Source organism: Phacochoerus africanus, chromosome 8 (genome assembly GCF_016906955.1).
Source record: "Phacochoerus africanus isolate WHEZ1 chromosome 8, ROS_Pafr_v1, whole genome shotgun sequence".
Lineage (NCBI taxonomy): Eukaryota > Metazoa > Chordata > Mammalia > Artiodactyla > Suidae > Phacochoerus > Phacochoerus africanus.
In genome coordinates this window covers 54512116-54535476 of record NC_062551.1, presented here as the reverse complement: position 1 = coordinate 54535476, position 23361 = coordinate 54512116, and the positions used below count along the sequence as shown (strand labels likewise).

At 53.4% G+C, this 23361-nt stretch overlaps 1 protein-coding gene across 9 annotated transcripts; it reads right to left on the bottom strand.

Annotated features, from left to right (window-relative positions):
- Positions 1 to 69: 69 nt before the first annotated feature.
- ALDH16A1 (aldehyde dehydrogenase 16 family member A1) lies at positions 70 to 23361 on the bottom strand. 9 transcript variants are annotated; one of them, XM_047790042.1, is made up of 17 exons: positions 23169 to 23361; positions 17366 to 17468; positions 16051 to 16177; positions 15026 to 15204; positions 14865 to 14942; positions 14487 to 14668; positions 14248 to 14400; positions 13597 to 13782; positions 13024 to 13119; positions 12686 to 12822; positions 12200 to 12517; positions 11680 to 11847; positions 11178 to 11398; positions 6795 to 6980; positions 6338 to 6460; positions 288 to 378; positions 70 to 155 (listed from the first exon to the last, which is right to left on the bottom strand). In XM_047790042.1, the coding sequence occupies exons 1-17, from the start codon at positions 23256 to 23258 to the stop codon at positions 149 to 151; spliced, it is 2445 nt and encodes an 814-aa protein (XP_047645998.1). In that variant the 5' UTR covers positions 23259 to 23361; the 3' UTR covers positions 70 to 148. The 9 variants fall into 9 exon arrangements, with proteins under 9 accessions (XP_047645998.1, XP_047646000.1, XP_047645996.1 ...); XM_047790044.1 differs by having other exon boundaries at positions 11178 to 11379; positions 23169 to 23360; XM_047790040.1 differs by having other exon boundaries at positions 76 to 158.

The window sequence follows — 23361 nt, the reverse complement described above, 5'->3', positions numbered from 1 at the left end:
CAGGGCAAGGAGGAGGTCACCCTGAGCCCTGAGCCTTCACACCCCACCCCCAACACAGGTCACCTTGCACATCCAGGCAAGCGGCAGCTACATCCTTCCAGGAGTTCAGTCCAAAAGCCTCCGAGTGGATGTGTGGTTCTCTTTCCTCTCACTGCCTGCTGACAGTCCAGTTCGTCAGCAAATGCGTCAGCTGACCATCAAAGTGTATCCAGAATTCAACCTCGTCCCCCCACCCCCGCCACCGTGCCACCACCATCTTCCACCCGAATATCACTGTCCCTACGCACCTGGCCAGCCTTCCTAGCTCAGCCACCCTTCTGTTCTCCAGGCTGCCAAAGACCTCACGTCCCTCCTCTGCTCCAAACTCTCCCCTGGCACCTGCCACAGAAGTTTAAGTCTTTACTGTCACCTAGACAGACCTGCAGGATCTAGCCCTGTCCCGTCTGCCCTTACCTCCCGCCTCTCCCCAACCAGCCATGCTGACCTGAGGGAGGCACACTCCGGCCCCAGGGCCTTTGCACCAGCTGTTCCTTCAGCCTGGAATGCCCTTCCCCCAGATACCCAGGTGGCTCAACCGATGATCTCACTCAGGTCTTTGCTTAAATAAAACACAAGGCAAAGCCTCCCCCCTGCCCACTCCTTTTCAAATTGCACCCCCACCCCCCAGCACTCATCCCAGCTTTGCTCTCCCTGTCACTTATCACCGTCTGACACACCATCACAGTGTACTTATCTTCCTTTTTTTTTCTCTTAGGGCCCCACCCGTGGCTCATGGAAATTTACAAGCTTGGGGTCCAACTGGAGCTACAGCTGCCCACCTACGCCACAGCCACAGCAACTCGGAATCTGAGCTGCATCTGCCACCTACACCACAGCTCACGGCAATGCCGGATCCTTAACCCACTAAGCAAGGCCAGGAATCGAACCCTCATCCTCATGGATCCTAATTGAGTTTGTTAACTAGTGAGCCACGACGGGAACTCCTGGTGGGTTTTTCGGGGGTGGGGGGTGTTTGTTTTTCCTCTTGGCCATACCCAGGCCAGGTACGGAACCCATGCCACAGCAGTGACAATGCATGCTGAGCCACCAGGGAACTCCAACCAATACTTGTTAAATGAACAGGAGTTGGTGTTGTGGCTCAGTGGGCTAAGAACCTGACACAGCGTTCGTGAGGATGCAGGCCTGGCGCATCGGGTTAAGGATCTGGCGTTGCTGTGGCTGTGGTGTAGGCTGGCAGCTGCAGATCCGACTCAACCTCTAGCCTGGGAACTTCCATATGCTGCAGGCATGGCCCTAAAAAGAAAAAAAAAATTGTGAAATGAATTTGTTAATTTGTGAAATGAAGTGGATGCTGACCTCCTTCTTTGCACACTGAGGGGGAGGCTTTGGCTGTTTCCTGGAAGTCCTTGCCACTTCCAGGTCAGTCGTAGGAGGGCCTTTGTTATGCAGGGAGGGAGGTGGGGCGGGGGGTGGGGGTGGGGTAGAGGGGCGAGGCTGGTTAGGACCCGAAGGACCAGTCATGTGATTAGAGGGTTGGGGCTTTGAAGCACAGGATGTCGCTTCACCCGCTAGCTCACCTCCACTGAGCCGGGGAGGGGAGGGAGGCTAGAAATTGAGGTCAATCTCTGTCTCCATCTTCACATGGCTTTTCCCCTCGCTTGTCTTTTATAAGGACACGTGTGTTTAGATGCAGGGGACACTTGGATAACCCAGGAGAGCTCATCTCCAGATCCTTAATCACATCAGCAAAGTCTATTTCCTTTTTTTTTTTTTTGTCTTTTTGGGGCCGCACCCACGGCATATAGAGGTTCCCAGGCTAGGGGTCGAATCGGAACTACAGTTGCCAGCCTACACCACAGGCACAGCAACGCCAGATCCAAGCTGCGTCTGCAATCTACACCACAGTGCATGGCAACGCCGGATCGTTAACCCACTGAGCAAGGGCAGGGACCGAACCCGCAACCTCATGGTTCCTAGTCGGATTCGTTAACCACTGCGCCACAACGGGAACTCCTCCCCTCACTTTTTGAAACTAATTAGATCCTCTTTGTTCTTCGAGACTCCCTGCATCACTGATCACAGCAAAGAGCAAATCAGAACCACAGTGAGCTCTATCACCTCCCACCTGTTAGGAAGGCGATGCTCAAAAAGTGTTGGGTGTGGAGAAAAGGGAACCCTTAGGTATTGTCGGTGGGAATGTAAATAGCTAAGCCACTGTGGAAAAAGTTCTGAAGATTCCTCAAAAAATAACAAGTAGAGGAGTTCCCATCGTGGCACAGTGGAAACGAATCCCATTAGGAACCATGAGGTTTCAGGTTTGATCTCTGGCCTCACTCCTTGGGTTAAGGATCTGGTGTTGCTGTGAACCGTGGTGTGGGTCGCAGACGCGGCTCGGATCTCGTGTGGCTGTGGCTGTGGTGCAGGTCAGTGGCTACAGCTCCGATTGGACCCCTAGCCTGGGGACCTCCATATGCCACAGGTGCGGCCCTAAAAAACCAAACAAACAAACAAGTAGATCCCTGGTGGCTCAGCAGGTCCAGGGTTGTCACTGTTGTGGCACAGATGCGAGCCCTGGCCTGGGAACTTCTGCTTGCAGTGGACTTGGCCAAGAAAGAAAGAAAGGAAGGAAAGAAGGAAGGAAAACAAAATAAGTAGAGCTACTTTGTAATTCAGCAATTACACTTCTGGGTAAATAACAAAAATAAATTAAATCAAGGTCTCAAAGACATACCACACTCCTGTGTCCACTGCAGTGTTATTCACAATAGCCAAGGAGTTCCCACTGTGGCTCAGCGGTAATGAACACGAGGGAAAAAACAAAAACAAAAAAAGCCGAAAAACAAAAGCAAAACCAAAAAACACAATAGCCAAGATATGGAAACAACCTAAGTGTACTGATTAATGGAGAAAGAAGATGTGGTGTATGTGGGAGCAGCCCAAGAAATGGCAAAAAGAGGAAAAAAAAAAAGTCTTAACTTTTCTCACCACAGATAAAAAAAAGTAATGATGTGAGGTGACAGGTATGTTAATGACCTTGATTGTGGTAATCATGTCACAATGCATATGTATATTAAATCATCATGTTGCACACTTAAAAAAAAAATCACATTGGGGAGTTCCCCGGTGGCCTAGAGATTAAGGATCTGGTGTTGTCACTGCTGTGGCCTGGGTTCCATCCCTGGCCCAAGAACTTCTGCATGTGGTGGGCAGGTAAAAAAAAAAAAAAAATTTACATTGTAGGGAGCTCCCTGGTGGTCTAGTGGTTAGGATTTGGTGCCTCCATTGCTGTGTCCCAGCTTCAATTTCTGGTCTGGGAACAGATCCTGCATCAAGCCACTGCACGTCATGGCCAAAAATAAATAAATCACATTGTACAACTGAAATATATGCCACTTTTATTTGTCTACTGAACCTCAAGAAACCTGGGCAGGGGGTGACTCAGTGAAGGCGGCATTTTCCTTAGGAAGATTCTTGCCACCTCTCTCGCCCTCACCTCACACAGACACACACACTTGAGCTGGGAAAGGTGTCTTCTACAGTCTAGTACTGTACCTGCCACCCCAGTTCAGGTCTGTGTATCTTTCAACCAGAGCTGAGCCCACCTCTCCTCTGCTCACAGACCCTCTATGGCTCCCTAGTACCCTTGGGACATTCTCAGCCCCTGCTGACACCTTGATTGCAGCTCAGTGAGACCCATTTCAGACTTTTGACCTCCAGAATTATAATACATTTACGTTGTTTTATTTAAGCCACTAACTTTTTTTTTTTTTTTTTGCTTTTTAGGGCCACACCTGCAGCATATGGAGGTTGCCAGGCTAGGGGTCGAATCAGAGCTGTAGCTGCTGGACTATGCCTCAGCCACAGCAACGCAGGATTCAAGCTGCATCTGCAGCCTACACCACAGCTCACGGCAACGCCATGTCCTTAACCAGGGATTGAACCCGCATCCTCATGGATGCTAGTTGGATTCATTACCACTGAGCCACAGTGGGAACTCCCTAAGCCACGATCTTTGTGCTAATTGTCACAGCACCAACAGGAAATGAATACACCTCTCACGCATGACATGAGGTCCAGGAGGCTAAGCGCCGGCTTGTTCGTGCCTGTCTTCCCAGCACCTCCAAGAGTGTCTCAGCGCAGGCACTCGACTGATTTGTGCGAACCCACTGGATGGCTGCCTTGACTAGGAGCTCCTGCCCCTTGGCCAGAGCTGATTGGGCCAGAAGTGGATACCCGTCCCAAGACAGGCCAATCAGATTTTCTCTCCCTCGGGTGTGGCGCGAGGCTCCTCTGTGGGGTGGCTGCAGGTCCAGACCCACTGCAGTGGGCTTTGGCTGGTTAAAGCCACAGGACTAACAGGAAGGGCACTGAGGCAGCCCAGGGCATCTGGGAAGAAGTTATCGAACCCCAGAAAGGAACTAGCGCCTTCCAGGGACTTTCCTGTCCAAACATCCAGATCCTGGGAGAGGTGATCTTTTCTGCCCAGCTTCTGGCAAATACTGACGGGAGGCTGCCCGTTCTCATTTGCCCCAGGACAAAAGCAACCTCGAATTAACAGCATGATCTGTGTACCCATCACAGAATCTACCCAATGAGGCTGGAATGATTAGCCCCAATATATGGATGAGGAAACTGAGGCCCAGAGCAGTTAGGAAGCTCTCCTAGAGTCACATGACTAGAAAGATCTGGCATGAAGCAGGCAGACATATACAAGAGACTCAAGAGACCACATGGCCCACAGCAACAGGACCTGTCTCAGCTCCTGCCTGCATTCAGGTTCTCAGGACCTGGGGTACCTGCCCGTGTTTCTTGCCCACCTTCCATATCTCTGTAGTCTTCCAGAAAATTCCCTTTTACCCTAAGCTAGTGGGAGTGGGTTCGTTGCATCAGAAAGAATTCTAGGGAGCTCCCTGGTGGTACAGTGGGCCAAGGATCCAGTGTTGTCACTGCTGTGGGCCAGGGTGGCTGCTGTGGCATGGGTTCGATCCCTGGCCCAGGAACTTCTGCATGCCACAGGTACAGCCAAAAAAATAAAGAAAGAATTCTAAAACAGTGGTATGCTGGAGTGGCTTGTGGGCGCTGACTGTTAAAAATTCAGGAATTGTCAGCCCATTCTGGAGCTTGAAATTGACATGGTCAGAGCGTTTACACCATGGAAATGGGCCAAAGTTACTTACCGGGGCTTTAATTTTATTCCAGAGAACTACTGTATTTTATTTTATACCAGCACACCATGGATTCTGAGGCAATGCATAGGCAGAGAGCGCCTGTGAGCAGAAGCCACCGGATGGAAAAGATCAGAAGAGACAAGCGTCCCTGAAGCCCTGTCCGAGGTTTCTCAGAGTCCCCTTTATCTGTTCCACAAACACTGCGTTGTCTGGGCGCCAGCCCACTGGGTGGCTGAGGCTCAGGACTGAAAAGGCCTCAATAGACCAGAAGCTGCTATTTCCTCCCTTCCTCCCCTCAGAAGCAAAGCCAAGATTGGTCAGAGTTTATTGGAAGGCACAGGAACCATGATAAAAGGAAAGTTCCAGGCGTCTGGCATCGGTTGGGGTCCATCTCATTCATCCCAGATGGACCGGATGGCACTTGGGCGATCAGTCCCCCATGGGCACCCACAGGGCCTTGGTCCGTGCTGCCCGCAGCCCCAGCTCTGGGCCTGCCCCCTCGGCCTCCTGATCCCAGGCCCGTGGGCAGCCTCTGTTCACCCACACCGGCTTGAGGTTTCCCGCTGAGGCCCACTCCACAAACTGGGAGCCCTGGCGAGGGGAGAAAGAGGGCTCAGCATTTCCACTTGCTTGGTGGCTAAGCAGCTGCTTCCTTGGCAACAAGGACTATGACTGAGGAGGAGCCTAAAGGCCTGACCTAGGCTCTGTGGCTAGAATGTTCAGCTCCTAGCACGCAAACCTTCCAGATGCTGAGGGAAACAAGGCTGACCTTTCTGACTGTGGAATTTCCTTCCCTTTAACAGCCCACATTCGAAGGAATGGGAGCCCGAGGTTCTTGTTGACAAGGAATTCCCATCTCTTATCATGGAGGGGGGTGTTTAAGAGGGTGGGCGTGGGCTGCTGGCTCTGTTACTAGGGTGTGGTCCTTAGCAACGGGTTATCCACTGAGGTTAGGTCTTTGGGTGGGGTAGGCTCTCAAGTCCTTGTTGCTAAGGAGATCCTCTTTCTTAGTAACTGGGGCTCTAAAGGGGTCGGACCTCAGAACCTGGTGGCCACGGGGTCTCCCCCCCTTAGCACCGGGAATTCTAAGGGGGTGCAGCCAGGTTCCCAGAAAAGGAAGTCCGTGTTGGTGAAGCTTAAGACACTGAAGATGGCAAAACGAAAGGTACCTGGGCAGATCCGAAATACCACAGGGCCTGGATGTCCTGGTGCAAGGCCAGGCAGCGGGTCAGGTGGTCCTGGTCTCCTGTCACCACATTCACCAGGCCCGCAGGCAACAGGGCAGCCATATCCTAGGGGATGGGAGAGCGAGTCATCCAGGGTTAGGAGGAGGGGAGTCGGAGGTCCCTGGGCACTGGGGTCAGGGTGAAGAGGGAGCATCTGGGGAGTGGCCGTGGGGGTCCTGGAAGGAATGGGACTGGGGTCCTGACGGGTGACGGCTCACAGTCTAGAGAGAATCATCAGCGGGTCTGCAAGGAATGAAGGCTTGGATACCAGGCTGGGGGTTACCATGGTTACCAAGGGGGTGGCGTGAGAGCTGAGCTCCTGCAGGCTCTGGGGCACCTTTTGTCCATCTACTGCCCCAAAGGCTACTGGGAGCAACAGCAGGCAGGCAGGTGACTGTACCTGGCAGACCTCCAAGGCTGGGATGGGACAGGCCCCGCTGGGCACCAAGACCACAGTGTTGCCGTGGGCCAGGGCGGGAGCCAGCAGAGACACGAAGGCAAGCAGGGGCCACTTGTCTGGGCACACAATAGCCAGCACACCTAGCGGCTCCCGCAGCAGAAGCACAGGGCCTCTCAGCTCTGCTACCTGCGGAGACAGGCAGGAGGTCAAGGGCAGGGCAGGGGAGCCTGGCTGCCCCCCACAGGCTTCTCTATTACCCGCCCTTTTTCTTCTCGCATCCCCAACTCTGATTCTCCAATAATAACTCCAATATGGAGTTCCCTTGTGGTGCAGCGGGTTAAGTATCTGCTGTTGTCACTGCAGCAGCCTGGATTGCTGCTGTGGCTGGGGTGTGATCCCTGACCTGGGATCTTCTGCATGCCATGTGGGCATGCCCACCCCCTAGCCAAACAAAAAACTCGTATAATAATAACATAACCAGGTGACAGTTCACAGCACAGACTCTGGAACCAAATGCTGGGTTCACAGCAGCTGTGTGACCTTGGCTGAGTTACTTAATCTCTTGGGGCCTCAGTTTCCCATTTTTATTTCTTTTTTTTGTCTTTTGTCTTTTTTTTTGTTGTTGTTGTTGTTGTTGCTGCTATTTCTTGGGCCGCTCCCGCGGCATATGGAGGTTCCCAGGCTAGGGGTTGAATCGGAGCTGTAGCCACCGGCCTACGCCAGAGCCACAGCAACGCGGGATCCGAGCCGCATCTGCAACCTACACCACAGCTCACGGCAACACCGGATCGTTAACCCACTGAGCAAGGGCAGGGACCGAACCCACAACCTCATGGTTCCTAGTCGGATTCGTCAACCACTGCGCCACGATGGGAACTCCCCATTTTTATTTCTTTATTTATTGCTTATTAGGGCCAAACCCTCGGCATATGGAAGTTCCCAGGCTAGGAGTTGAATTGGAGCTGCAGCTGCTGGCCTACACCACAGCCACAGCAACAGAGGATCTGAGCCTGCAACCTACACCTCAGCTCATGGCAATGCCATATCCCTGATCCACTGAGCGAGGCCAGGGACTGAACCCGGATCCTCATGGATGCTAGTTGGATTTGTTTCTGCTGTGCCACAACGGGAATTCCAGTTTCCCATTTTAAAATTGAGGACAGTAGGAGTTCCTGCTGCAACTCAGCAGTCATGAACCTGACTAGTACCCATGAGGATGCAGATTCAATCCCTGGCCTTGCTCAGTGGGTTAAGGATCCAGCCGTGTTGCCGCGCGCTGTGGTGGAGGTTGCAGATGTGGTTCAAATCCTGCGTTGCTGTGGCTGTGGCATAGGCCGGCAGTTGCAGCTCCAATTCAACCCTTAGCCTGGGAATTTCCACAAGACATGGGTGCAGCTCTAAAAAAAAGAAAAAGAAAAAGAAAGAAAATGAAGATAATAATAATGCCCATCTCAGAGGTTTGCTGTTAGGATAGAATGAGTTAATATGTATAGAGATCTCAGAACTCTGGCGGGTGGGTTTGTTTGCGTGCGTGCGCTTGCACTCGTGTGTGTGTGTGTGTGTGTGTGTGTGTATTTTAAAGCTTTATTGAATATAATTGATTATCACTAAACTGAATGTACTTTAAAGGGTAAAAAAATTTTTTTTGGCTGCACCTTCAGCATGTAGAAGTTCCTGGGACAGGGATTGAATCTGTGTCACAGCAACAGTGACCCAAGCTGCTACAATGACAATGTCAGATCCTTAATCTGCTCTGTAGCAGGAGAACTCCAAAGGTTACAATTTGTTAATTCTTTTTTTTTTTTTTTGTCTGTTGTCTTTGTTGTTGTTGTTGTTGTTGCTATTTCTTGGGCCGCTCCCGCGGCATATGGAGGTTCCCAGGCTAGGGGTTGAATTGGAGCTGTAGCCACCGGCCTACGCCAGAGCCACAGCAACGTGGGATCCGAGCCACGTCTGCAACCTACACCACAGCTCACGGCAACACCGGATCGTTAACCCACTGAGCAAGGGCAGGGACCGAACCCACAACCTCATGGTTCCTAGTCGGATTCGTCAACCACTGCGCCACGACGGGAACTCCACAATTTGTTAATTTTTTTTGTGTGTGTGTGACAATGCTGGATCTTTAACTGCGAGGCCACCAGGGAACTCCTGGATTGCACATTTGGCTACTATGAATAAATGTTAGTATAAATTTGTGCCTAAATCGTTGTATGGGTATATGTATTCATTTCTCTTGGGTTAAAACCTAGAAATTAAATTTATTTAGGTAAGTAACTAGGAATCATGGTGGATCATATATTAAGAATATATTTAGGAGTTCCCTTGTGGCACAGCAGGTTAAGGATCCAGCATTGTCACTGCAGTGCCTTGGGTCACCACTGTGTTGCAGGTTTGATCCTTGGGCTTGGTCATGGCCAAAAAAATAAAAAAATAAAAAAATAAAATAAAGAGTTTATGTAATTTTTCAAGGCTACACCTGCGGCATATGGAAGTTCCCAGGCTAAGGGTCTAATCAGAGCTGCTGCCAAGATCTATGTCATAGCCATGGCAACTGGATCCAAGCCGTGTCTGCAACCTACACCACAGCTCACAGCAATGCCAGATCCTTAACCCACTGAGCAAGGCTAGGGATCCAAGCTGTTTCTGCAACCTACACCACAGCTCACAGCAATGCCAGATCCTTAACCCACTAAGCAAGGCTAGGGATCCAACCCACATCCTCACGACACTATGTTGGGTTCCTAACCCACTGAGCCACAACGGGAACTCTAATTGTTTTTTTCTTTTTTTTTAGGACTGCACCCATAGAAATATGGAGGTTCCCAGGCTAGGGGTCCAATTGGAGCTATAGCCACCGGCCCACACTGCAGCCACAGGAACTCAGGATCCAAGCTGTGTCTACAATCTACACCACAGCTCATGGCAATGCCAGATCCTCAACCCACTGAGCGAGGCCAGGGATCGAACCCGAAACCTCACGGTTCCCAGGAGGATTGTTTCCATTGAGCCACAACAGGAACTCCCTAGGTTTTTGTTGTTTTTTAAAAGAACTCTAGGAGTTCCTGTTGTGGAACAGTGGAAACTAATCCAACTAGGAACTGGGAGGTTGCGGGTTCGATCCCTGGCCCCACTCAGTGGGTTGAGGATCCGGCATTGTCATGAGCTGCCGTGAGCTGTGGTGTAGGTTGAAGACATGGCTCAGAGCTGATGTTGCTGTGGTTGTGGCCGGCAGCTGTAGCTCCTATTGGGCCCCTAGCCTGGGAATCTCATATGCTACACGTTTGGCTCAAAAAAGAAAAAAAAAAGAAGAAAAAAAACTCTTTTTAAGAAACTGCCAAACTATTTTCCAAAGTGGTTGCCCCCAAGACAGTCCCGCCAGCAGGGTGGGAGTTCCAATTTCTCTGTGTCCTCACCAGCACTGGAAAGGTTGGTGATTTCAGCCATTCTAGAAGGCGCCTCCTGATACCTCTCACGAGAGTGTGCACTTGTACTTCCCCAGCGACTAAGAATTTTGAGCATCTTTTCATCTGCTTGTTGGCCATCCACAGCAGATGTGTTCTGAGCCCTTGGCTATACCTCAGACATTAAGCTCTTAGTTCAGTTTTCGTAACAACGTCTCAAGGTCAATACCGTCAAGTAACTCGCTTGCCTTCCTTCCTCCCTTCCTTCGCTTCTTTCTGGTCTTTTTAGGGCCGAACCCATATGGACCTGGCATATGGAAGTTCCCAGGCCAGGGATCGAGTCCCAGCCACAGTGGATTTTTTGCTAGGGATCGAACCCACACCATCAAAGAGACAACGTGGATTCCCCCTCCTTTTTTTTCTTTTGACAGCTGCACCTGAGGTGACAATGTGGAGCCTTAACCTGTTGCACCACAGTGGGAACTCCGCAACCAGCTCTCTTTCCACTATCTTCCTATTATCTCTAGTCCTGGTTGCACCTGAGCCACTGGCTGATTCACTGAATCCTCATGCTTTTCTTCACTGGCTGTCAGATGTTTCAGACCAACCCAGGATCCATATTTGGTTGCATATTATTATACATATAAATGAAAACAAATTTCATACCAAGCAATAATCTATGCAGCATACTGTATATTTGCTATCCTATTCCTTTTTGCTAAAAACAAAATACAAGATACCAAAACAGGCCTATGACCCACTAAATTAATTTTATGACCCAGTAATGGATCACTAACAACAATTTGAAACACTATTCTATGAGGCGGGCTGGATACCCATTACACAGACTAGGAAAATGAGGTGCAGAGAGGTGAGGCCACTTGGGCCTGGATCCCCAGTCTGGCTCATTCTGGAGCCCTTGCTCTGACTCCACTCCAGACCGCCTGCCCCATCTGCTAGCTCACAGACTCCCTCTCACCTGTAGGGTGCAGCCTTGGGCCTGGACGCGGGCCCCCCATGCCCGAAGCCGCCTCACGCTCAGCTCCACCTCTGCCTTGGCCACCTGGAGCTCCACTCCGTGTCTCTCCAGCCTCGAGGCCAGGGTGGACTCTCGGCGCTGCAGGGCGGCCGCCAGGGCCCACAGCAGTGCCGCCCGGGCCCCTGGTGACTGGCCTACCCAGCTGCAGGCAGACGGGGACACTGCGGGTGGGCTTCCCATCCTGACTCTTCCCGGGTGCCCCACCTCTGCCCACAACCCTCGCCCCCCCAGGCCCCACAGCCCATCCGCTCGGGGAGGAGAGGGAGGGGCCAGAACCACATCCCACGAGCCCTGGGAACTCAGACTCCTCAGCCCGTCCTCCCTCGGGGTCCAGACCCCACGTCCCTTCAGCATCAGCCCAGCCCTGGGGTTTCAGACTCCCCTCTCTGACACCCCAGGACCCCTGGGCTGTTGTTGCAGGTGACACTCCCCCGCTCCTTACCCAGGGGCGGCCTGGTGAGCGGCCTCCACGGCCCCGCGGATATCCTTGGCTCCGCCCTCAGCCACGTAGCCGTGGAGCTTCCCGTGGGAATCCCAGATGGGCCTGGAGCTCCGGGCGCCAGGAGCCTGGAAACGGCCCCCCACAAAGAGCCCATAGGGGGGTGCTGGGCTGGAGTAGGGCGAGGTGTGAGGGTGGCTTCTGGGGCAGGGGCGGCTCAGACCCCGGGCCCCAGGCCAGGGGATGAGCCGCTCCAGCTCCCAGGAGCCTTTGCGGGACCCCACATTCCCGGCCCTGCGAGTCTCAGAGACACGGAACTTCACTTCGCAAAACTGATTCTCATCAGGCCTGGCGGGTGGGGCGGTGAGGCCATAAGGCCCAGATGCAATTCTCAGCGGGACTCAGGGACCTGTCCGTGGGTCTAACACAGCTCCTTCCAGCCCACAGGGGAGCCTGTCACCGCCTCCCCCTCCCCTGCCACGCGCCAGGGGTTCTGGGAGTTGTAGTTCTCAGAACAGCTCACCTAGGCCCTGTTTCAGGCCCAGCTGGCAGGGTTGAGGGAACAGCGAGGCCAAAGGTGTCATAGTTCAGATTCTCGGACAGGTAGGGCAGCCGGGCAGGGGTCCCTGAGGGCCGCAGATACTCATAGAGACCCTGGGAGAGGGATGGGGTTGAGAGAGCGGGAGGCGGGTGCAAGGTGGCTGCCGCAGGGGGAGTGGGGAGGGGGCCACTCACATCCAGGCCCCCGTGCCAGGAAGACCCACTCTCCTTGCAGCCACCTGTGGGCACTGCCGGGTCTCTGAGACCGTGGGCATTGATCCAGACTGTGCCCATCCTGAGCCTGTGAGGAGAGAGAAAAACAGAGAAAAACAGAACGTTGAGGGGGGAGGGGGGAATCAGAGCTGGGGGTTGGGCAGGGGAGAGACCCACAGAGAAGGAGCGGCATGGAGGCGGAGCCTCGGGCCATCCCGACAGGCCACCCTGTGTGTCCCAGAGGGTGTCAACTGACCCGTAGGCCAGCTCCAGGGCCTGCCCCAGTCTCTCGCTCCACACGCTGGCACTGCCTCCTCGGGGCGTCCCATTGGCCAAGGACAGTGCCTCCTTGGCCGTGCGGAATGGGGAGGCCACGACCAGAGGCCATGGCACCTGGAGGGGGTGACAAGGGGGCTCAGGCGGCCTGGCCAGCCCTTCCCTCCAACACCCCACCCACTAGGAGTCTAGCCTACAGCAGTCAGCAGCCTCCAGACCCAGTCCAAAATGGTCACCCCAGGGGCCTCTGTGTGTTGCTGCTGCCCATGTTGGCTGAAGATGGGTGGACAGACGTGTCTGGGACCCTAAGGCGCTCACCTCCGCCTGGGTACACGGGGAGGCTGGAGGCAGGTCAGAGATCAAGGTTGGGGGAAAGAATGGGCTGTCTGAGGGCACACTGCCAGCCTGGAACACCTGAGGGGGAAGAGAAATAGGTCTACAAGCCCATTTCTGCCCCCGCTCAGACCCAGGATCCAGCCCCCAGCCCCTCCTCCCTCAGATCCAGGAGTCCAGACCCCCAGCCCTGCCTCCCTCGGACCCGGGAGTCCAGACCCCCAGCCCCTCCTCCCTTAGACCCAGGATCCAGGGCCCCCCAGCCCCTCCTCCCTTGGACCCAGGATCCAGGGCCCCCCAGCCCCTCCTCCCTTGGACCCAGGAGTCCAGACCCCCAGCCCCTCCTCCCTTGGACCCAGGATCCAGGGCCCCCCAGTCCCTCCTCCCTTGGACCCAGGATCCAGCACCCAGCCCCTCTTCTCTAACACAGGCTCCCCAGGCCCCCAGCACTCCATCAGACTGAGGATCCAGGTCCCCAGCTCTGGCCCCCTCAGACCCAGAAGTTGAATCTTGAGGTCCCTCCTTCCCTGGCACCTCAGAGCCTGCACCCTGGCTCACCTGCGCACCCTGGCTCTGGGCCTCGCTCACATAGCGCTGGGCCTGGTCACGTGCAGCAGTCCCCCTGGCGCCCATGTCCACAGCCCCGTCCAGCCCTCGCCCTCCACGAAGCCGCCCCATCCGCGCCTGGAGTCGCCTCATAGTCTCATCCCACACAGACTCCTGGATGAGGAGCCTGAGGCCCCCCTGTTAAGAGAAGGGGGGGGTCAGGGTTGGCAAACTTGGGGGCCACATAGGCGGGCCACAGCCCCACAGAGGGCAAGGCTGGGGAACATCCATGTGCAGCTCAGAGGAGGGTCAGGAAGAAGAGGCGCGGACCTTAGACTCCCTGAGGCCCAAAGCCCAGGCCGGATGCGGGGTTACAGAAAGCCGGGGCCAGAGTGACGAGAGAGGTAGGAAAACTAGGACAGGGATGCTCAGAAAAATGAAGGGAGTCAACTCAGAGGTCCCCCCTCCCCCCACCCCCCGACAATCAAGACACGGAGAGCTGGCTCGTGGAGGTTCAAGAAGCTGTGGGGGTGAGGACTGCAGCACAGTTTGGAGACGCCAAGAACTGCAAATTCAAATGAAGGAAGACCCGGGGCCCCAAGTTCTGGCGACAGCCGGGCACGGCTCTCCGGACAGCAGAGGCCAGGCGCCCATGGGTCTCACCAGGCTGCGGTCAGACCAGGCCGCGTCCACCACGCCCTCCACCGCCGAGTCCACATCTGCCGCTTCCGTCATCAGCAGCAGTGATTCCGCCCCCAGCGCCAGGCCCAGCTCGGGACCCTGGCCGGCCAGGAGCCGCCGAAGGGCACGGCCTTCCTGTGGGATCCGTGCAAGCGTCAGCCACAGAGGAGCCGGGAAGGTGCCTGAGATGCACCTCCACCCCGCCCCAGCCCTGAAGATACCTCGACTGCTCCGCAGAAGGCCACCTTCTGGACTCCAGGCTGGGAGGACAGGACAAGCCCCAGGACGGCAGGCCCACTGATCACATTGAGGATTCCTGGGAACTGGCCAAGCTCCCCTGCCAGCTGGGCCAGGAGGAGGGGCGTCGGGGAGGCTGGGGGCACGAGGACCACCACAGTGCAGCCTGGGGAAGGCGGGCAGCTCAAGGACCTTGGAGTCCAGGCCCCCAGCCCCTCTTCCCTCAGACCCAGGAGTCGGGACCCCAGCCCCTCCTCCCTCAGACCCAGGGGTCCGGAGCCCAGCCCTTCCTCCCTCAGACCCAAGGGTCCGGAGCCCAGCCCCTCCTCCCTCAGACCTAGCAGCCCCAGCCAATCACTTACCCACGGCCAGGGCAGGGCAAATCCTCCACATCATCTCAAGGAAGGAGAATGTGGGAGGCAACACGAGACCAATCACTCCTGCAAGAACAAATGAGACTGGGGTGGGCACTGCTGGACAGTGAGGGAGGAGGCGGCTGGGGGCTGGGACTCCTGCTTCTCACCTGTGGGCTCCCAGCCTGCCAGTGCCTCCTCCTGGGTGTGCGCCTGGATTGCATGGTACTGGAGCAACTGCTGGGCCAGGGGGACATCCCTGTCTCGAATTTCTCGAACGGCCCGTCCAGTAACCAGGGACTCCAGGGTCCAGAGCAGCCGCTGGTGTTTCTGGATCATCTTGGCCAGCCTGTGGAGCAAGCAGGGGAGATGGTCGTTTCCCACCGCCCCAGGCCTGGAACACACCCTGCATACCCGAACTACAATCCCCATGAATCTGTGGGGCATTCCCACTATTTACCAGAGGAGGAGGGCACCAAGGATTTTTGGGAAATGTAGTCAGGGAAACTCTAAACCAGAGAGTATCTCAGGATCTAAGGATCTCAACCTCCCATAATCACCCAAAGGGGCTAGGAAATGAAATCTTAGCCTCTCATCTCAATTGTTCCTTGTGAGTTGGACTCTTTGTCTCTAACTTCCCCAAGAATGTGCTGGAAAAGTTTTGGGGGCTCCGCAAGCTCCAGTGAGCTGTTGAGAAATGGCACATGATGAGTCCCAAGGATATTCTGGGAAATGGGCTTTGCCATTACTAGTGCAGGCAGAGAGTGGGAAATGGATGTTTTGGCTGCTGAAGGCTCAAAGGCATGCCGGGAACATGAGGCTTCGCTGCCAGTGAATTCAGTGGGATACTGGGAAACAGAGCCTTTAAAAAAAAAAAATTTATTTACTTTCTTTGTCTTTTTTAGAGCTGTACCCATGCCATATGGGTTCCCAGGCTAGGGGTCGAATCGGAGCTACAGCTGCCAGTCTACACCACAGCCACAGCAACGAGGGATCTGAGCCACGTCTGTGACCTACACCACAGCTCACGGCAATGCCAGATCCTTAACCCACTGAGCGAGGGCAGGATGGAACCCTCGTCCTCATGGATACTAGTCAGGTTCATCAACCGCTGAGCCACGACAGGAACTCCAGGAAACAGAGGCTTTGTTCTCAAGTCCTTCCCCACCTGGGGTCCAAACGTCAAGTGCATTACCTGGTCAGGTATTGGGCCCGAAAGGCTCCAGGGAGTGTGCTCCAGTTCTCCAGAGAGGCCCTGGCCGCTTCCACGGCTGCTGCCACATCCTCAGTCTGTGCCTGCAGGCAACTGGCCAGCTTCTCTCCTGGGGAGGTGAATGGGGGGGAATCCAAATGGAAGGTGGGCAGCTCATGTCAGAACTGGCAGGAATGACATTTCTGGTGCCTGGGAGCAGCCTCAAGGCAGTAAAGCTGGTCTCCTGTTGCATTCTGGGTCTCAGTTTTATCATCTGCCAAATGGGGACAAATCTCTAAGTCTTTACTCTGACTGTGTCTCACTGGTAAGGAAAAGATGTTTTTTTTTTTTTAGGGCCGCACCCGTGGCATATGGAGCTTCCCAGGCTAGGGGTCAAATGGGAGCTGCAGCTGCCAGCCTATGGCACAGCCACAGCAGCGCTGGATCCCAGCGGCATCTGCAATCTATGCCACAGCTTGCGGCAATGCCGGATCCTTAACCCACTGAGTGAAGCCAGGGATCCAACATGCATCCTCAAGTTCTTATCTTGCTGAGCCGCAGTGGGAAGTCCAAATTTTAAAATTTTTAGTTTATTATTTATTTCTTTTGGCTGCACCCGTGGCATGCAGCAGTTGTCAGGCCAGGGATCAAACATGCACTACAACAGTGACCTGAGCCATAGCAGTGACAACACTGGATCCATAACCTGCTAGGACACCAGGGAACTCCCAAGGAAGAGATTTATTTATTTATTTATTTATTGTCTTTTTGCCATTTCTAGGGCCACACCCGCGGTATATGGAGGTTCCCAGGCTAGGGGTCTAATCGGAGATGTAGCCACCGGCCTATACCACAGCCACGGCAACGCGGGATCCAAGCCGAGTCTGCGACCTACAGCACAGCTCGTGGCAACGCCGGATCCTTAACCCACTGAGCGAGGCCAGGGATCCAACCCGCCACCTCATGGTTCCTAGTCGGATTCGTTAACCACTGAGCCACGACGGGAACTCCCCCAAGGGGGAGAGTTAATAGACGGTGACTTGAAAAAGCGCCCACAGGGATTTGGAGCCTTACTGAGGTGACTGTTATCAGGAGGAACCAGACCCTTTGCGGTACAACAGGAATGATCACGATGCTGTAATCAATTATACTTCAATAAAACATTAAAAAATGAAAAACAAAAGAGGAGCCAGAAATCTCAGCCTTCTCCCACCAGTTACCCCCTGCCCTCAGGGGGCAAAGAGAATGGGGTGCTGTTGGCGGCTACGTCTGGGGCCCCTGATCCCTCTCCCTCCCGAGCCTGGAGCACACGGCATACCTGTGATGGGATCCTGGCAAGGCACTGAACTCCGGTGTTCTGGCTTTAACCACTTTCCGTTAACATAGTGACCCAAGAGCTGGTCCTGGGTGTCCAGCCAGGCCTGGGGGAGGCAGAGACAGTTTGGAAAGGGGTCTGAGAGGCAGCTGGGGGAGCTCGATTCCTACCCAGAGTCCTCTGGGAGGGGGATACCTGCTCCCTTTGCTACATCAGGTATTTACCTGTGTAGGAGGAAAATACACATAGACATAAAAAAATGCATAAAATTCACCAATTCAAAGTGTACAATCCAGGGCATTTACATTTACATTCGCTTCTTTTATCTTTCGCATTTTAGGGCTGCACCCCCAGCATATAGAAGGTTCCCAGGCTAGGGGTTGAACAGGTGCTGCCAGCCTCCACCACAGCCACAGCAACACCAGAAGCTGCGTCTACAACCTACACCACAGCTCACAGCAATGCCCGATCCTTAACCCACTGAGCGAGGCCAGGGATCAAACCCAAGTCCTCATGGACACTCGTCAGATTCATAACCCACAGAGCCACAGTAGGAACTCCTAGTATATTCGCAGTGTTAATCAACCATCTCCACTATCTCATTCTAGAACTTTTCCATCACCCCATTAAGCATTCTCCCTCTTACTGTGACCTCAAGCCCTGGCAACAAGTTATCTGCTTTGTGTATCTACGGATTTGCCTATTCTGGAACTTCACATAAATGGAATCCGACAAATATGTGACTTTGTGTGTCCAGCTTTGTTCACTCTGCTTTGAGGTTCATTCACATGGCAGCATGGATCAGAACTTCCTCTCTCTCCCTTTTTTCTTTTGGTTGGGCCCATGGCATGCGGAAGTTCCCTAGCCAGGGATCAAACCTGCACCACAGCAGTGACAAAGCCAGATCCTTAACTGCTAGGCCACCAGGGCACTCCCATGAACTTCATTTCTCTTTATGGATGGATGCTATTCCCTTGTCGGCAGAGACCACATTCTATCCATCCACTCACCAGCGGATGGACATTGGGGTCATTTCCGCCTTGGGCTTTTGTGAATGAGGCTGCTATGAACATTTGAGCACAAGTCTTTGTGTGAATACCTGTGTTTCTTTATTTGGGGCCTGTATACCTCAGAGTGGCGCTCCTGGGTCACAGAGCAATGCCCTGAGTAGCTTATGGAAGGCCCACCAAACTGGTCTTAGCAACAGCTGCACCATTTCACATTCCCACCAGAAATGCACGAGGGTGGTCCTGTTGACTTTTATACAGGGAGAATGTAAACAAAGGATTAATAAAACCTTTTCTTCCCCATAGACAAATGATCTTCTTGAACAGAAATGACTTTCTTCTTTTTGTTTTTTTCTTTTTTGGGCTGCACTGGCAGCATATGGGGGTTCCCAGATGAGGGGTCAAATCGGAGCTGCAGCTGTTAGCCTACGCCACAGCCACAGCCACTGGGATCCGAGCAGCGCCTGCAACCTACACCACAGCTCACGGCAATGCCAGATCCTTAACCCACTGAGCGAGGCCAGGGATCGAACCCGCAACCTCATCATTCCTAGTCAGATTCGTTTCTGCTGCGCCATGACGGGAACTCCCCCCCCCCACCTTTTTTGGCCACGCCTGCAGCATGCACACGCCCCTGTGCTCATGTTCGTATATCCCCAACTCTTTCAAAAACATAGGAGTTCCCATGTGGCTCAGTGGGTTAAGGACCTGGTAGTGTCACTGAGGTGGCTCAGGTCACTGCTGTGGTGTGGGGTCAATCCCACATTGCTGCAGCTGTGGCGTAGGGTGGCTGAGAAAGGAAAATATATAAATAAAACTCAGGAAAAAAAAAGAGTGCTTGTTAATGTGAAAATGGCCTTGTGGTTATGTTACAAAGTGAGTCTTTATCAGTCAGAAATGAAGACTCAAATATTTATGGGAAAATAACATGACATCTGGGTTTTAAATCATTCCAGAAAAAAAGAGGCCAAAGAGACACGACATTGGATGAAGTGACACTCGTTGGCACTGAGTGATGGGTAAACGGGAGTTCCTAATTTATGTACTCTGTGGATGTTTGCAAAATTTCCCCCCAAAAGAAAAACAAAACCACCAAAAGAATGTTCCACAGGGTCCTGGCAGGCCACGCTGGTGTGAGAAGAGGGCCTGGTGGGGAAAAGGAACTCACGCACCGCCCAAAGAGCCAGTTAGCTATTGGGTCCAGATGATTTTTGTCAGGGAATGTGAGGAAAAGGTTGCCAAACTTGGGAATTTTATTTTCAAGAGAAGCTGGAATCCCGGATGTTTACATGGAATCCATTATCTACCAGTTCACATTAAAAAAAAAAATCGGTTTCAGGCCAAGAAAACACATCTGTTGGTTGAGTCTGGCCCAAAGATTGTAAGATTGAGCTTGGGGAAAGCAGGGGGTGGTGTGCGCTCTGCAATCCCAGGACTTAGGTTCGAATCCCAGTTTCACCTTTTTTAAAGCTATGTCCATGACAGTTGTCCAATTACTTAACTCTTCAAACCTCTGTGAGCTCAAGTCATGGCAATAATCCCCTTTCACAGCTGTTTTGGGGATTAAATGAGATCATGCTAAGCACAGAGGTTGGCACATAGAAAGCACCCAATAAATATAAACTATTATCACACTACTGCTGTTTCAGGATTTCATCTCTAACCAGCCTCCGAGTATGGGAACTCTCTGTACTCCATCCCGTATCCTCTTAGCTGAGTCTACACTATATTTCCAGATCATCTCATTGTCCCCACCATTTTTTTTTTTTTCCCATTTTTGGCCACCCTGCAGCATATGGAGCTCTCAGGCTGGGGATCAGTTCCAAGCCACCGCTGCAACCTAAGCAGCAGCTGTGGCAATGCCAGATCCTTAACCCACCATGCAGGGCTGGGGATCTAACCCATGTCCCAGAGCTCCCAAGACACAGCGGGAGCTCTTCCCCACCATTCAATTATCTCTCTCTCTCTCTTTTTTTCTTCTTTTTCTGGCATATGGCAGTTCCAGGTTAGGGGTCAAATTGGAGCTGCAGCTGCCAATCTACACCACAGCTCATGGCACTGCCAGATCCTTAACCAACTGAATGAGACCAGGGATTGAAGCCACATCCTCATGGATACTGGTCAGATTTGTTTTGGCCGCACCACAGTGGGAACTCCTCAATTATCTCTCCACCGTGAGGTCCCTGTCTCCAGACTGGAGGGCCAAGCACAGTAGCATTTGTCTCCTGCACATGACCTGAGGTCCTCAGGTCTCTCTCATTCTCAGCATGTGATAATCAAGCCCAGGGCCCTTTCCCAACCTTTCTGATACCCTCTTCCTTCTGGGTTCATCATGGAAAGTGAGGTGGGAGGACAGGGATTGAGCCAGATCGGAAACCATGTACCAGACCCTAAATCTTTGTGTTTTGAAGCAAAAGACCTTTCCTTTAGCCTCCCCTCAGTCTCAAAAGGCTGACTCAAGGAGTTCCCTTTGTGGCTCAGTGGTTAACGAATCTGATTAGGAACCATGAGGTTGCGGGTTCGATCCCTGTCCTCGCTCAGTGGGTTAAGGAGCTGGTGTTGCCGTGAGCTGTGGTGTAGGTCACAGACGCAGCTCGGATCTGGCATTACTGTGGCTCTGGCATAGACTGGCAGCTACAGCTCTGATTAGACGCCTAGCCTGGGAACCTCCATATGCCACGGGTGCGGCCCTAGAAAAGGCAAAAAAAAAAAAGGCTGACTCAAGAGTTAACGAATGGGAAATAAAACCAGTTAAAACAGTCTCCATTATGTTATGTCCTACCTTGGCCCACTAACTTCTTACTAATATTTACTTTCTATTATTTATGTATTTCTTTTTTTTTTGGTCTTCTGTCTTTTTTTTTGTTGTTGTTGTTGTTGTTGCTATTTCTTGGGCCGCTCCCGCAGCATATGGAGTTTCCCAGGCTAGGGGTCTAATCGGAGCTGTAGCTGCCAGCCTATGCCAGAGCCACAGCAACTCGGGATCCGAGCCGCGTCTGCAACCTGCACCACAGCTCACGGCAACGCTGGATCGTTAACCCACTGAGCAAGGGCAGGGACTGAACCCGAAACCTCATGGTTCCTAGTCGGATTCGTTAACCAATGCGCCACGACGGGAACTCCTCTTTTTTTTTTTTTTTTTTTAAGGGTCGAACCCACAGCATATGGAAGTTCCCAGGCTAAGGGTCGAATCAGGGCTGTAGCTGTTGGCCACAGCCACAGCCATGCCATGACCTGAGCTGCGTCTGCAACTTACACCACAGCTCACGGCAATGCTGGATCCTTAACCCAGTGAGCGAGGCCAGGGATCGAACCTGAGTCCTCATGGATACTGGCCGGGTTACCACTGAGCCATGACAGGAACTCCTAATACTTTCTAATTATCTTGCACCTAGTGTCTGGTTTTTCACAAATGATCTCTTCCTTGCTAACTGCTTTCTTTTACTCACGGTTACTTTCTAGAGTTATATTGCGCCTAGTGTTTTCTCTTCTAATTCAAGCACTAACACCCCTTCCCTGTAAGCAATCTTCAGTCCACAGAGGTCAAGGAATGATAAGCACGAAGACAACCAGAAACCATCACGGGACCCGCTGGTGCCGGCCTTGACGACACTGAAATGATCTATGGGTGACGAGTAACAAGGACCCCTCAATCAATAACCCTGCCTCCCGAGCTAAACCTGTAAAACCCCTTGATATCCCCTTTCCAGGCAGGGCATGGTTTTGTGGCATCAGCCTGCTGTGTCCTCCTTTGCGTGGCAAAGCAATAAAGCTCTTCGTTCCCTTCCTTAAAACTGTCTCCGAGGACTTAATTGGGACTTAAATCCGAGGCCGCATTTTCAGCCACAGACCCGCGGCCTTGTCCCTGCCCTCTCAACACGCAAACCCTGTCCCTCCTGCGTCTCTGCCTCACTCCCTCCTCTCCATCTCCAGAGCCTACGCCAGGCTCTGGTCTCACCGTTATTCCAACCTCCTCCTTTCCCTCCAGGAAAGGCCAAGCTTCTCACGCCTGGGCGCTAGAGGGCCCTGTGCCTTCATGATGGCCCCGTGGGGGAATGCTGAGGGTAGTTACAGAAAATTCGAGGCACCCTACTTTTATAGGGAACCCCAAGAGCGTTCTTGGGGGACCCTGAGGGATCACGGGAGTCTTATGGAAGTCCTGAAGAATACGGAGGGGTCGCAGGAGCCCCATGGGGTTATTCTGAGGGGCTGAAGGTTATTACCGAAAGTTCTGATGTATTCTGGGGTTCTGAGAACTCCCGAGACTATAGGAACCCCACGAGTATTGAGGTGACCCTGAGGAATCACGGCGGCTCCGCGGAGGTTTTGGAGGTCTCCGGTTGATCAAGGGAGCCCCTCCAGGAATTCCGGGGAACCTCGGGAGCCATAGGATGTTCTGAGGAATCAACGGGAAGTCTACACGTGGGTTCTGAGTCCTCGGAAGATCACGGGAGCCCCCCAGGGAATCGCGGGAGGTTATGAGAGGGCCTTGATGAATCACAGGACCCCCTCGGGGGATTCTCGGAAGCACCCTCGGCGAAGCACCACCGTGAATTCTGGACCATGTAACGGGACAGCCACTGGGCCTCATGAGAAGAGACTATCGGGCTGAGGCAGCAACTGTAAGAAGCTCAACAGACCATCCTCCAGGGGTGGGTCCTAAGGAGCGGCGGGAATCCCGGGAGCTGAGAGGGGCGGAGTTACTGAGCTGCCGCGGTGGATCGTGGGAGTCCGCGCGCAAAACTCGGCTCCGAAGACTGGGGAGGGGGATGGGCAGCGCGGGCCGGGCGAGCCCTCACCAGTACGCATGCGTGGCTCTCCGGCACGGGTCCGTACTCCAGCGTGGTGAAGATCTCGCTGGCGCGGGGTCCTGTACACGTCTCGGCCATCGCGCTCCCCCGCCGCTTTCCACCGACTGCGGGGCGCTCTGCCGGAGGAAACCTCGAGGTCCGAAGGGTAGCACCGCCCCCTCCTACCCAAAGGGCGGGGCTA